Here is a 14,195-nt window from a genome sequence, read left to right as displayed (position 1 = left end):
GTTTGTACTACCTTCAGACCTGCCAGCTCTTCCTCAATTCTGCAGTCGATTCACCTGCCATTGACTATCATGTCTCCCTGGCTCAAAGCGCCCTGCAAGTCTGCCTAACCCATCCCGAGCTTCAGAATGAGATCTACTGCCAGCTTATTAAACAGACAAGACACAGACAACCACAGAACCAGCCCAGTCCTATCCAGGTAACTCACCTGTGCAAAGCGAATGAGTATCTGAAAGCCGTGTCAGACCTGAGTCCATGAGGGGAAGTTCTGAGGGACCACCCTACATCTATACAGAACAAGAATTGCCCTTAACAGCACGTGCTTGGCTCTAAACCAGCTTATTATACGCTATGGGTGTAAGGATGTAATTGTGTTTTTTGTTGCATTTTGCAACTGTATAAAATGGTTTGTTCAGATGTTGCAGATTTAATCGCAGATTTTCTGTGCGAATACCATACTGAAAATCTGCAACAATTTACAGTACAATACAAAACCCCATTCACACATAGCGAAAAAATGCACAGGAGATACAGCAGATATTCACCATGGATTTCACCCTTTGCTACTGCAGCAAATCACCCGCAGGTACAAAACCCACAGATGAGGGCTCATTCACATGTGCGTGAAACAACGCACATCACACGGACCCATTGATTTCACACATGCGTGTGTCCGTTGCGTGAAACTCACTGCATGTCCTATATTGGTGAGTTTTCACGCACCTAGTCGCCTATAGAAGTCAATGGGTGCGTGAAAACCACGAACAGCACACGGACGCACATACGTGTGCTGTCCGTCGTTCATGCATTAATCACATTGAAATAAAAAGTCCTTGCAAGTACGTGAAACACACATGCCGCTCGCAAAGCACACGGACAGATTTACGCACGTTTTTTTATGTGTGGAAATCTGTCACGCTCGTGTAAATTTAGCCGTTCACATGCAGTGCTTTCAGACGTAATTCAGGCGTTTTAAGCCTCAAATTACGCCTGAAAAAACGGCTCCATTACGCCTACAAACATATGGCGCGTAAAAAGACACCCGTGAAAAAGAAGTGCATGTCACTTCTTGGGATGTTTTTGGAGGCGTTTTACATTGACTCCATTGAAAAACAGCTCCAAAAACGGACGTAAAATTCGCACCGAAAAACGCGAGTTGCTACAAAAACGTCTGAAAATCAGTATTTTCAGAAGTTTTTGGTCACTGCGTGTGAACATACCCTAACACTTGTTTTTTCACGGGTAAAGGTTAATCACCCATCTTCTCAAACACTACTTATATGGGGTCGTTTGGCGATCTTGGGGTTCACCTGGTCTGCATCATTGTACCGTACACTATTAAGTGTTGTCAGGAACAACCTGATGATCTGTAGAAATCCATTTCCCTTCCAGATGATATTATAGGATCCGGCGGAAGAAGTATTTGACATGATCAGAGCAGATCTGGACAACACTTCATATTTGCTCTGAAAGGCTTTCAGGCAGGAGAACCCTCAATATATCCACGTTTATAGACCTCCGGTGTCGGAGAGTAGGAAATGAATCCTGCCCTGAGCACACGCACTAATCACACCTCAAGCTGCGTTACATATCTAATAGACCTGTATGTGTTTTCTCAGGGGTGGCAGCTCCTGGCATTGTGTGTTGGCCTCTTCCTTCCTCAGCATCCATACATCTGGCTCTTGAAACTTTTCCTGAAGAAGAATGCGGATATCAGGTATTGTATAGTGTAGATATTCACTACCTGCTTCCCCTTTCACATTGTTTATATGAGGTGACCGATGTAATCTGCTAAAATGCTCATATCAGGATGATGCAAAGTAAAAGTGAGGGTCATCAGTCTGTTAACACCCAGTCTGTTATTGGGCAAAATAGCCCCCCCCCTTGGGCGTGTGTGTGTGTGGGGGGGGGGGGGTGCTAGTATTTGAAAACTCCCTTTCAACTATTCATGGGCAGCAGTAAAATTATTTCTGCTGCCACTAGAGGGAGCTCTCTAGATATAGATTTATTATAGAGTTCAATGTGAGCTGTGCAAATCCCTATGTACTGAGCTCCCCCTAGTGGTAGCTGTAGACATAGAGAATTTTATCATGTAACTCTATGGCTGTTTGTAGGGAAGTAGTGGATTTGGAGCTCTGTATCTGAAAAACAAAGCTCTGACTCCTATGAAAAATTTTGGAGCGATTTAGGTTAAAAATCCTGTAAATAAAATCTTTGTAAAAATATAATTTTGAAGTATATGATATAACATTCTCTCTCTCTGCCCCACGTCACAGAACCGAGGCTGGAAAATACGCTATTTACTGCCAGCGCTGTGTAGAGAGAACACAACAAAATGGAGATCGGGAAGCTAGACCTTCCCGCATGGAAATTCTCTCAATTCTCTTACGCAACCCGTATCACCACTCCTTGCCCTTCAGTATACCAGTGCACTTCATGAATGGCACATATCAGGTAACAGCAATCCCTTATGTACGCTGCCCTCTAACTATGACGCTGGCAATTGAAATGCTACAAATAACAATCGGCAAAGGCAGGCTCAAGCACCCTATCATTTAAAGCAGTAATTACGATAGGTGACAAAGAAAATAGAATCATTTTTATATTTCTCAGTACGAACAATAAAAAAAAAAATAATAATTCCAAGTGATATCTTACATATATGCAGTCAGGGGCATAGCTATATTGAGTGCAGGGATAAATGGTGCAGCGGGGCCCAGTGCCTGAGGGGCCCAAATGCCCCCCTGCCATATAAGAAGACACCAGTATTATTAAAGACAGGTGGGGCCTTGTTACAGATTTTGAATTGGGGATCTTAAGCTTTAAATGGGATGTCCAGAATTAGAAAAATATGGTTGCTTTCTTCCTAAACAGCGCCACACCCGTCCATAGGTTGTGTCTGGTATTGAAGCTCAGCTCCACTGAAGTGAAAGGGGCCATGCTGCAATACCATACTCAACCTGTGGACAAGTGTGGTGCTGTTTTTGGAAGACAGTAGCCATGTTTTCCTAATCCTGGACAACCCCTTTAAGTTATACCTCAGTATACAGTTATTTGCAAGCTGTATTGATTTATATTGAAGACCAAGTAGGAGGAGAAGCTAGCTATTTCCTCGCTCACTATTATAATATATTACATATCTATTGTTAAGGCTTTGGTCTATTGGACACCAGATCAGTTTTTACACTCTAGAGAAATATATTGAATAAAGCACAATAATGCATGTGTCTGCATAGTAGCAGAAATGGAAGAGGGAGGGTTCTGTCACTGGAACTGGCTGCCAGGGAGAGCTGACAGAGGGAGGGTAAGATCTTCTGGGTGACAGAGAAATTAGCTCCATGAGAGCTAATATGGCTGACAATAGTAGTTGTCGCCGCTACTTCCTGTCTCAGAAACTAAGGGTTGGAGATATCTAAAGCACAAATAGATGAGCTTCCAATTCAAAGACTGCACACAGTTACTACACATAAGGATTCAGGAGCATCGGTATGTTTTCGTTTTGGCTGTAGGTACGCTTCATTATATTAATATATGGTGCTGACAGGTAAACTTTCATTTATTTCAATTATTACTTATAGGTGGTGGGATTTGATGCATCTACAACAGTAGAAGAATTTCTATGCACGCTTAACCAAGATATTTGTATGAGGAACCCGGCACAGTCTGGATTTGCTTTGTTTACAGATGATCCATCAGGAAAGTACCTTGAACATTGTCTACAGGGAACCATTAAGGTGCGTAAATACTGAATATTACACCTAAAAAGTAAGGGTTGTGGACTTTTGGGTTATCCTCTGTTATCCTGTACAACCTCAATGTTTTTTCTAAAGGGGAAAAGTCACGGGCTGCTGCGATGATGGCAAGAATTCTAACATTGTCACACAACTTATCCCCCATAGGGAAATGTTGGCCTCGAATGGCACGCCACGACTATCACAGCCCACGAGATTAACTCTTTATGGGTATCTTGTATATGCTCATGTTTTATAGACTGCACTCTGTGTATCTAGTGTATACTGTAAAGTGCATGATAGGGGTTTTCTATTCCTGATTTCAGGCAAATCCTTTTCAAATAACATATTTCAGAATAATTATCTAAACCCCCACTCTCTATTAGATAATCCAGAAATGACATCAAGCAGAGCATCCAAAAGTGGAGTACACTAATTGAAAACAATGGACATTGATGTCATGCTAGACCCCAGAGATCAGATTTTGCAATGTAAGATTAAATTTTTTTTAAGACCCCTTTAATGCTTTGAGGGTTTTTACCTGTGGCTTAAATGGTCACTAACTTTTAAACAAACTTTGCATAAATGAATAGTACAAGCAAGTATAAGAAACTTTGTAATATATCTTATTAGAGAAAAAAATCTTTTTCTTCACTTATCAGACTTTTTTCCTCCCCACAATCCTAACTGTTTACTCACTCTAAATTCACTGCTTTTTCCATCTAGACAAGACGGACTATCAGCTCATTAAGGGTCAAATTACAGATGCCCATAGTCTATAGAGAGGGGAGGGTGCAGGAGGAAGCAGAGTGAGGGAGGCAAAGAGACAAACAGAGACTCTGCTGCAGCTTCTAGTAGGTGTTTTCGGCTTCTCAAGACAAGACGGACAATCAGCTCAAAAATGGGTCACGTTACAGCTGCCCATAGAAGTCTATAGTGTGGAGAGGGGGCAGGAGGGAGGAGAGTAAGAGAGAGACAGACAGACACACATAGACGCTGCTGCAGCTTCTAGTAAGTGTTTTATCTCACCCCAGTGCTGGATTCACATCTACACTGCTCATTACTGATGTATAATGTCCTCCATGCTGCTACTGCTTATGAGGGTGTGATAAAAAAAGATAGGGGAGCAGTATGTTCTCTTCTGTATGTGTGAAGCTAAGCTAAGTGAAAACTGAGATTTAGAGATAAAGCCTTCAGGGGGGAAAAATGTAAAAGGAAATGCAAAATACAAGTCATAATATGGCCAGAAATAGTGTTGTTTCTCATGTACACACATATGACCGCTCATTCTGAAAAGTCACCTGAAAGGTTAGATATGCTATAACTACTATAGAGGCAGACCATACGACTGCCATGGGGCCCGTTGTGAGAGGGGGCCCAGCACATAACCTTTCCCCTGCTTATTATCAGTAAATCATGACATTTGCAAGCACCCTCCACTACAGAGAGCTCACTGCACACAGATTTATAAGGCTCCTATTGCGTTCAATGCTAGCTGTATGAATCCATATGCAGTTAGCTCCCCCTAGTGGTTGCTGCACCATTAAGAATTGTATCTTTTAACTCTATGCCCGTGTTGAAGGAGTCAGGGGGTTTGGAGCTACGTATCACCCCTGGATTTCACCTCACTTTCTTGTCATTACCAGATCTGTGACATTATTTCAAAGTGGGAGCAGGCATCCAAGGAGCAACTGCCTGGGAAATGTGATGGTACCCGGACAGTGCGGCTTACGTATAAAAACAGGTGCTGGACCTTATAACCCCTCTCATTCACCTTTAATGAATAGAATTGTTTTAGAAGTCAAGTTGCTTTATACCTGACATTTTACAGTATAATAAAGCAGCAAGACATAACAGCTTTGTACCTAATTCTAACTTTTTTTTCCACTGTATTACAGGCTGAGTTTCACTGTGCAGGTGCGAGGGGAGACAGAGAGAGAGAAACTGCTGTTAATGTACCAGACGAATGATAAAATCGTTAATGGCATCTTTCCAGTAAATAAGGAGCTGGCACTAGAACTGGCTGCTCTGCTTGCCCAGGTAACCTCTGAGAAATGAACTATGTATACCTTTTAATGCAATTTCCAAAGCAATTACATTTAATGAAGCAGTCCGCTAATGTGCAGTACACTATTAACCACTAATTATACAATTTGAGGTCCCTATGTAAAGATGGCTTCCCAAGGTAGTTTAACTGTCCCTCCATCTCTTAGTCTTTTGCTCTTTCAGTATTTTGCAGGTGGAAAACAGATGTGAAAGCCAAGGTATTATTAGCGTATTGTTTTAATGGCTGTACGTGTGCGGTAATGTGCCTAATGTATGGAATAATGGAAGTAAAGTGGCTTTAAAAGAAAGACTCATATCAGTATGGGTCCTTACATAAGCTCCTTTTCATACGGAAAGTGTTTTTTTTCTTCAAGGATCTGTTAAAAAGTCATGTTTTGCATTAAGAAACTAAATGAATGAAGGCACATTTCTGAACAAATCTTGAGGACAAGTTGATAATGGAGAAATTTCTTAACATGAATTAAAAAAATTACATGTCCAGTGCAAGGGACGCATTTGTACTTTGGATGATAAGTAAAGGTTGGGTGCAAGTTTTGATCATTACTGTTAGAGGATTAGATTCACATCCAATAGCACCAAAGATGAACAGCACTCCAGACTTATAAAATTATTTCTTTATTGAAGGCAAACATAGTATGGTTCCACAGTAGTAACGTAGCAACGTTTCGGACCAATAAGGTCCTTCTTTGGGCAAAGGTCGAGTAGAACCATTATTGGGACGGTTGGTGCTAATGGGGGCAGACATGTACCCTAAAATGGTGCATGTCTAATAATTTAGACGTATTTAACGACTCCTCTTATCCACGCCCCTTATTCTAGATAGTTTTGTAAACTGTTGAGGTTAGTACAAAAAGTGTCTAAAACTTATACCTATGTACATTTGGTTCACACCATGTATTGTACTCTGGCCCTTATACAATAATAGCGAGCTGCATGGTGTTCTGGAAGACATCATAGATTAGATTTAAGATTAGGTGATACTGGGCCATTTACCCCTTTTTAAGAGTTCAACATTGAGGAATGAGTTCCCCTTTGGGAGCAGCTGCTGGACACTTGTGCTTTACTGAGACTAACATTGCCACCTTATACAGGGTCGGACTGGCCCGGAATCCTCTGGTGTGCCCAAGTTCATTAATAGGGTCGCAGCAATAGGGTCACAGTAATAGGGATTTGCCACAACTGGAACCATTCAGTCCCTCTCCAACCCTTAACTAAAGCATTCAAATTAATCCCTTCCCGCCGCAGCCATTTTTTGTATTTTCGCTTTCGTTTTTTTCCTCCCCACATTCCAAGAGCCATAACTTTTTTATTTTTCCTTCAACATAGCCGTATGGAGGCATGGTTTTTGCGGGACAAGTTTCAGATTTTTATGGCACCGTTTAACAAACGGGTTATCTTTATTCTGCGGGTTGATACGATTATGGCATTACCAAATTTATATAATTTTTTATGCTTAACCACTTTTACTAAATAAAAGTTGGTTTTGGTCGCCATATTCTGAGACCCATAACTTTTTAACTTTCCGTCGATGGAGCAGTGTGAGGGCTTGTATTGGGGCTGTAGTTTGTATTGGTCCCATTACATACAGTCCTCCATGAATCCATGCTCTTGTGCTTGGGACTAGGACCAACCATCCACCTTAGAAATGCACTCGGTAATTGTATGGTAGGTCATTGGAAAGTGTGCTAGGCATTTGTGGTGGGGAAAATGGAGATGACACTGCCCATGTTGGCTGTAGCGGAAGATGGGGTGGGCACCCTCTTGCTCAGGGCCCCTGCGCAGTTAAACTTGCAGCAGAGGCGGTATGTTGGGTGACTTAACTGGTGATATGTATTATCATGAGTCACATCCCTTGATTAACACAGCAGTGTGGCGATCATACAGGATCACTTACTAGCATCGTCCTCTATTAGTCGCCAGACACAAGTATTTATTTGGACTAGCAATCACTTAGCCCTTTCTCATATTGGTTTTCTATAGGTGGAAAGCGGAGATTTTGAAAGACCCCTCCAAGCCACAGCTGGTCAACTAAAGTCAAACCAGACACTGAGGCAAACATTGGAGAAATTTTATCCAAAAAGATATAGAGAAGACTGCACAGAGGAGCAGCTACGGTAGGTGCCACAACTTCATAGTCTACAATGTATTATGGTCTGTATCATCACTGTTGGTAATATGTCCAAGTAGCAATTATTGGGAATCATTTTAGCTTCCCAGCCTTTTAATGTGGGTGATATCAAGCACTATCATTGATAATAAGAGCTTAATACCACACAATTAGATTTTGCAATATCTCTATCCTCAGTCATACTGTACACATTAGATTAATATTGGCCAAACCTGACGATTTCGGCTGGATCGGCTGACCATCTAAAGTGTATGGGGGCCTCCCAACTCTCCTCTGATGACTCATGTTGTGAGAGGGAAGGATCAGGCAGTTGCATTTTAACATGACCGAACCTTTTTGTAGTAGGGGGAGATAACCTGCAGCCAGAGGTGTCTGGCAACGGCTTACTCCCTTCTCCACTTTCAGAATACATGCACGCTCGGCTGAGCATGAATGTGTATGGGGGGACTTAACTGTCAGCCAAACAAGTGTTCGGCCAACAGTTATCTAATGTTTATGGCAAGTCTTAGTCAAAAGTTGATCAAAACAGATGATTTCAACCAAAACGATCATTCGTCAAATCAAATATAACGAACGATCATTTTGGCCAACCAATGAAAGACTGCTGTGTTTAAAATTTTAGTTTGATAGTCACTAGTGCTTCAATGTATATGGTGCAGTCGGCCGTTTCACGAACGATCATTAGAAAGTTGTTCATCCTTTACACTGTTGTCAATGGCCGTTTTGAACAACTGTAATGGCCTATATGGGGTAAAATGTGTATGGCTGCGTTACGACCGTTCACTAGGCAATCGTTCGTTCAATGGCTGTTCAACCATCAACCTACTTCTTTTTGATGTGTATGGCCACCTTTAGCTATTCTCTGAATAGTATTCACTGCTCTTGCACAACTAGTGATTTCTATGAGATCTTATTATTTAAGGATGGAACAATGTCTTACTGACCATAGTTGTCCCTGGGACATCTGCTCACCCATGGCTGCCGCCCATTGAGCTATAAAATAGTTCATTTCATACCATTTTGAATTGATCTATTGCTTAATATTTTACTCCAGACAACTTCACCAGCGGCTGACAACACGATGGATGGCCCTCCAGGGTCATAGCACTTCGGACTGCGTGCGAATATATCTTACGGTTGCTAGAAAGTGGACGTTCTTTGGTGCTACACTTTTTCCAGCAAAAGTAAGGACACGTGCTGTACAGGAATATGGGCTGTCAAATACTTGCTTGCAGGAATATCATATTTCAGACTGAACAGAAGCATTTAGTTAATACACATGGAACCACTGGAGAAGGAGATGCTCTGTGCATACTAGGTTGTACACTCCACATATTACCCATAATAATTTGGTTATATAAAGAGCACCTGATACACAAACACTAGGGTGAATTTCACAAGAAGTGTCTTGGAGTGCTGGTAGAAAACAGTGGAACCAAAATAACCCTCACACATCCTCAAGAAGAACATATAAAACCCATGGATATGTTGCCCTTAATCAAATTTCAACCCATTACTCCAGTAAGACCTGCCCCACCCCTAGACCTATGTGGGTGAACCAAATTCACAAACCTCTATCAAGTAGGCAAGGTAGACAGCTACAAGCATCTCTCTCCAAGAGTCTTCCACCAACTTTCATTAATCGATATGCTGTCTTTTGGCCTATAGTACACCCATTGAAATGTCTGACACACTTTGATGCAACTTCTTAGTTGGTCATTTGGTGGGGGAAGGTGCTGGTCAGGGGGAGCAATAGGGATAATATTTATCTTTTTACCTACAGCCTGTATCCCCAACACCATTTGATGGTCGACTTGTTTGGCTGGCTGTACACGAAGATGGAATAAGTGTTCTAGAATATACCACTATGGTAAGTTCTTGCCTAATAATATTGTTACTAGAAAGTTACTGCAGGTGCCAAATAATGCTTAAAGGGACTGTCCACTTTTAACAACCCCTTTCCTTATACTCTATTAGAATAAATAGGGATAAGAGAGGAAGGTCCCCAGATTGACCCGCAGCTCTCGCTATGGGCGCTGCTGTCGTCCATGCATTACATGGACACCCATTAAAAATTAGCACTTGCCAAGCAGTTCCTCCAGCAATAACAGCTAATCTTGGAGTTTCCTAGAAGTGTGACCTAAACAATCACGATCGCTTGTTGCTAATATACATGCTTAACAAAGCAACTAGTATTTTCTGATCTGACTAGTTATTCTTTTTTTTCAGTCCCCTGTAAATTACTCGTTAGAAAGTTGCATAACCTTTTCATAATACTGTTATTAAAGGGGTTGTCTGAAATGAAAAACAAAGGTTCTGCTTTTTATTTTCTGAGCACAGCGCCACTGCTGTCCATTGACTGTTTCTGGTATTGTAGCTCAGTCCTATTCAAGTAAATGGGGCTGTGCTGCAATACCAAATACAGTCCACAGAAAAGAGTGGCGCTGTTTTGAGAAAAAAAAATCAGACACCTTTTTCTTATTTTAGACAACCCCTATGTAAACTTAGAAAACCCCTATGTCGTCAAGGAGCTCACTCTCCGTATTCAGTGTGTAAATAAACAAAATACATTATTTTTTGCTCAGTATGAAAGGGTGGCCCAGCTCCAAGTTTTATCTTTTTGTTCAGAAAATTACAAATGATTACCCGCTTGGAGTACAAGAATGGGCTTACTGAACTAAATGCAGTAAAATCCCATTTATCTGGCACCCAGTGGACCGGAAATCTCAATAATCACCTAATAGTCCGGTATTCTGTACTGATCATATGGGCATAATTTACAACATAATTAATACTAATTAGACTTATTAGCATGCATAGTACATGTACAAGCCAGCCCTGACGTGTTGACGCCAATGTTCCCACCAGACATAAGTGCACTTAGGGGCGTTAACATCATCACATCGGCACCAGTGTCATCACGTTGCCCATCGATGGCCACATTCGTATGATTTACAATGAGAATTTGGCCGCATTTCCCTTCGGCCCGTAGGATCTCTACCGGATACAGCTTGCAGAATTCACACACCCCAGTATAGTGAAAACCTACTGCCGACCTCCTGCGTAATCTGACTGCTGGCCAAGTGTTATAACTGTGCGTGCATGCGTTTATAGAACTCCATTCCACATCATCGGGCACCTTGGCAGTCCTGAGGATGCCGGATTATCGCAATTTTACTGTATATTTAATCTGCAGTATATTCTAGGGACAGTCTGGTATGCGGCATGAAGCAGCGGGTTCCCTTTAATTATAATGAACTCCTATTTGTACATTAATAAATGTCATTTTCCAGTTACAAAGGATCTACGTTTCCTACTCCTCTAGGTGTTACTAAAATGGTAAATTGCTTATTTATGGATTTATTACAAACCTGTCAGACTTTCTGAAAACAAATGTGTTCCAGACGTGATGCTTATATGTCCATTTAGGGTAAAAAAAAAAAAATCCTAATGGCTGCCGTAGAGTCTTTTATTAAGTAAATGCCTTGCTTTTGTTGGAGTCTTTCATCGCAGTTGTTGTTTGAATTGGAAATATAAATAATGTTTTGCCATCTTTTTTTTTCCTCCCACTCTTGTGTTTCTTAAGAGGTTGCTGTTCACGTACGTACATAGGAGTCTAATGACCTTCGGAGGTTACCATGATGACTTTATGCTGGTAGTTAACACGCAGACAAAGGACAAGTCAACTGAAAAACTTCTGTTTGCTATGGCAAAAGTAAAGGTAGGTACATTAGCTGAAATACACGCCAGCCGCTCGGAGGTAGGCTTTTAGGAATAAAGTACTCTTATATGCTAGGATATAAAAAGCATGAATTAAGCACCTGCGGTTTAAACAAAGCCACGTTTATTATCTTAGCTGGAAGCTTGGAGAGGGAAAAAAGCAATTATAAGCTATAAGACCAGGCGACGTAATTGCAAAATGCTTGCTCTTTTGTTCGTCTAGTGGTCTTCTCACCGGGCTCCAAATTTTGCTCACACAAATAAAATGTGGCGACGTAAAAGAGAGAAGCTTTTTCTACCTAGATTGCTACTATTAAAAATAACAGGCGTAACAGCACCTGAACAATATTTTCTCCTTCCAGTACTAAGCTGGCAGCGCAACAGATGGGAGCACGGAGACGGCACTTATATTTATATTATTAGCCACACTACATAAAATGGACAGCCTACGTAGGTTACAATATATATATTTGCAGCGCAGACTGGTATCAACCTGTCCACCCTTCAGTATGATGATGTATACCAGGAATCTGTTCTCTTACATCCCATACAAATATTAGATAAGGGAAATGTATATAGTGGGGACTACTTTTTACGATAGAACAGAAGAACACTAAAGATTTTATTAATAAATATAAATTTAAAAAAATTATTTTTGATATGGTCCCAGTCTGTGTCAAATGTATACTTGGAGCTACTCACTAGTCATGTTAGACACACTTGTCTTCATCGTCTGGTGCATTCAATTTCTCTTTTTAGCCATGCCCATACTTTAGGTATTTTCCGAAACTGGCACATAAGTGTTGAAAACCACTATGTATCCCATTTTTCTGACGCATTATTCTTCGTACATCTCCGGATTGTGTATATCGCAGTACATCGCTTCTCATCTGTTGGTGTTATTATGACATCTGTATAGAGATTGGCAATTCCTATTGTCTCATCAGTGCATAGAAGCTCATTTGTCATGTTTTCTTTAGAAGGGGATAATTTATGTTCTGCTAAAGATACATTAAAATCAGAATATAGACTAGTACATAGATATTGCGTAATAAAACATTTTTGGGTCTCGCAATTCTGAGATATCTATGATTTTTTTCTGCTACTTGGGCAGTAAAAATCCCCATGAGAGCTTTCCTGGAGTGATGTCTGAAAAAAATAATAGCAGTTAAATATTAAGGCTGGGTTCACACGAGCACATTACGTCCGTAATGGACGGAACGCATTTCGGCCGCAAGTCCCGGACCGAACACACTGCAGGGAGCCGGGCTCCTAGCATCATAGTTATGTACGATGATAGGAGTCCCTGCCTCGCTGCAGGACAACTGTCCCGTACTGAAAACATGATTACAGTACGGGACAGTAGTTCCACGGAGAGGCAGGGACTCCTAGCATCGTACATAACTATGATGCTAGAAGCCCGGCTCCCTGCAGTGTGTTCGGTCCGGGATTAGCGGCCAAAATACGTTCCGTCCATTACGGACGTAATGTGCTCGTGTGAATCCAGCCTAACACTGCTACATATTGCAGAGGGAGTATTTCCTTATACTGGTGACTGGGAGGTTCATGGGACAGTTGGGGATTGGTGAATTGGGCCAAATATTAAATTGTTAATATTCTAAATTTTCTTTCTTTAGATTTTGGAGATAACTTTGCTGATTGCCAGTTACATAAACACAGTCCAACAACAAAAAGTGGTCGCCCACCACCTCTCTGCACCAGCCCTTCTGTCTGCCCAAGAAGAATTGCAAAACAAACAAATGGGAAGTCAGCTGCTGTTGTTGTCGAACAACCGACCAACTAAAGTGCCTACTCTGTTATAGTCAAGATAAGAAGAATTACATAACAATTATTAACGATGTTCCGAAGAAACCAAAAACCAGTTATGTATACAGACGCAAGGACCAAAATGACATAAGATACTTCAGGTCCAACAGGTGGCACCACACAGCTTTTAATAGGGGTCATTTGTTGATACTCTCGTCTCAGATCGTGCCACACTAGGAGTGGCAGATACAACGGTGCCTTATTGCCCCCATTTGCTCCTGTCCTGCCATTCCTGAGTACTGTCGGTAGTCAGGATGATGTTGTAATTTGATGTTGATCATCTGTGCTTCATCTATAGCTTTGCCCATTGAAGTAAATTAAGTTAAGGATATCACCTAATACATCCATCAATGTTGATAACGGTTCTGTTAATACAACTGAAGGCTTTGCAGATGATAGGAGTACATCCCTAGCGGTACCACAAACATGTATGTATGTGTGTATGTATATATACAGTGAAGGAAATAAGTATTTGATCCCTTGCTGATTTTGTAAGTTTGCCCACTGTCAAGGACATGAACAGTCTAGAATTTTTAGGCTAGGTTAATTTTACCTGTGAGAGATAGATTATATAAAAAAAAAAAAAAAAAAATCACATTGTCAAAATTATATATATTTATTTGCATTGTGCACAGAGAAATAAGTATTTGATCCCTTTGGCAAACAAGACTTAATACTTGGTGGCAAAACCCTTGTTGGCAAGCACAGCAGTCAGACGTTTTTT

The 14,195-nt window shown here is 41.1% G+C and overlaps 1 protein-coding gene across 1 annotated transcript in view; it reads left to right on the top strand.

Moving 5' to 3' along the window:
* Positions 1–13,946, top strand: part of PLEKHH2 (pleckstrin homology, MyTH4 and FERM domain containing H2) — a 128,990-nt gene extending 115,044 nt beyond the window's left edge. The window contains exons 20-30 of the mRNA XM_075864581.1: positions 18–197; positions 1,618–1,715; positions 2,275–2,452; positions 3,577–3,732; positions 5,376–5,473; positions 5,628–5,769; positions 7,777–7,910; positions 8,979–9,108; positions 9,708–9,794; positions 11,511–11,645; positions 13,282–13,946. Coding sequence (XP_075720696.1) covers positions 18–197; positions 1,618–1,715; positions 2,275–2,452; positions 3,577–3,732; positions 5,376–5,473; positions 5,628–5,769; positions 7,777–7,910; positions 8,979–9,108; positions 9,708–9,794; positions 11,511–11,645; positions 13,282–13,467 — 1,524 coding nt within the window. The 3' untranslated portion in view covers positions 13,468–13,946. The remainder of the gene's footprint in view (positions 1–17; positions 198–1,617; positions 1,716–2,274; positions 2,453–3,576; positions 3,733–5,375; positions 5,474–5,627; positions 5,770–7,776; positions 7,911–8,978; positions 9,109–9,707; positions 9,795–11,510; positions 11,646–13,281) is intronic.
* The last annotated feature ends 249 nt before the right edge of the window (positions 13,947–14,195 follow it).

The sequence above is a fragment of the Rhinoderma darwinii genome, chromosome 4, assembly GCF_050947455.1.
Source record: "Rhinoderma darwinii isolate aRhiDar2 chromosome 4, aRhiDar2.hap1, whole genome shotgun sequence".
In the NCBI taxonomy this organism is placed as follows: Eukaryota; Metazoa; Chordata; class Amphibia; order Anura; family Rhinodermatidae; genus Rhinoderma; species Rhinoderma darwinii.
This window is presented reverse-complemented; position numbering and strand designations above follow the sequence as displayed.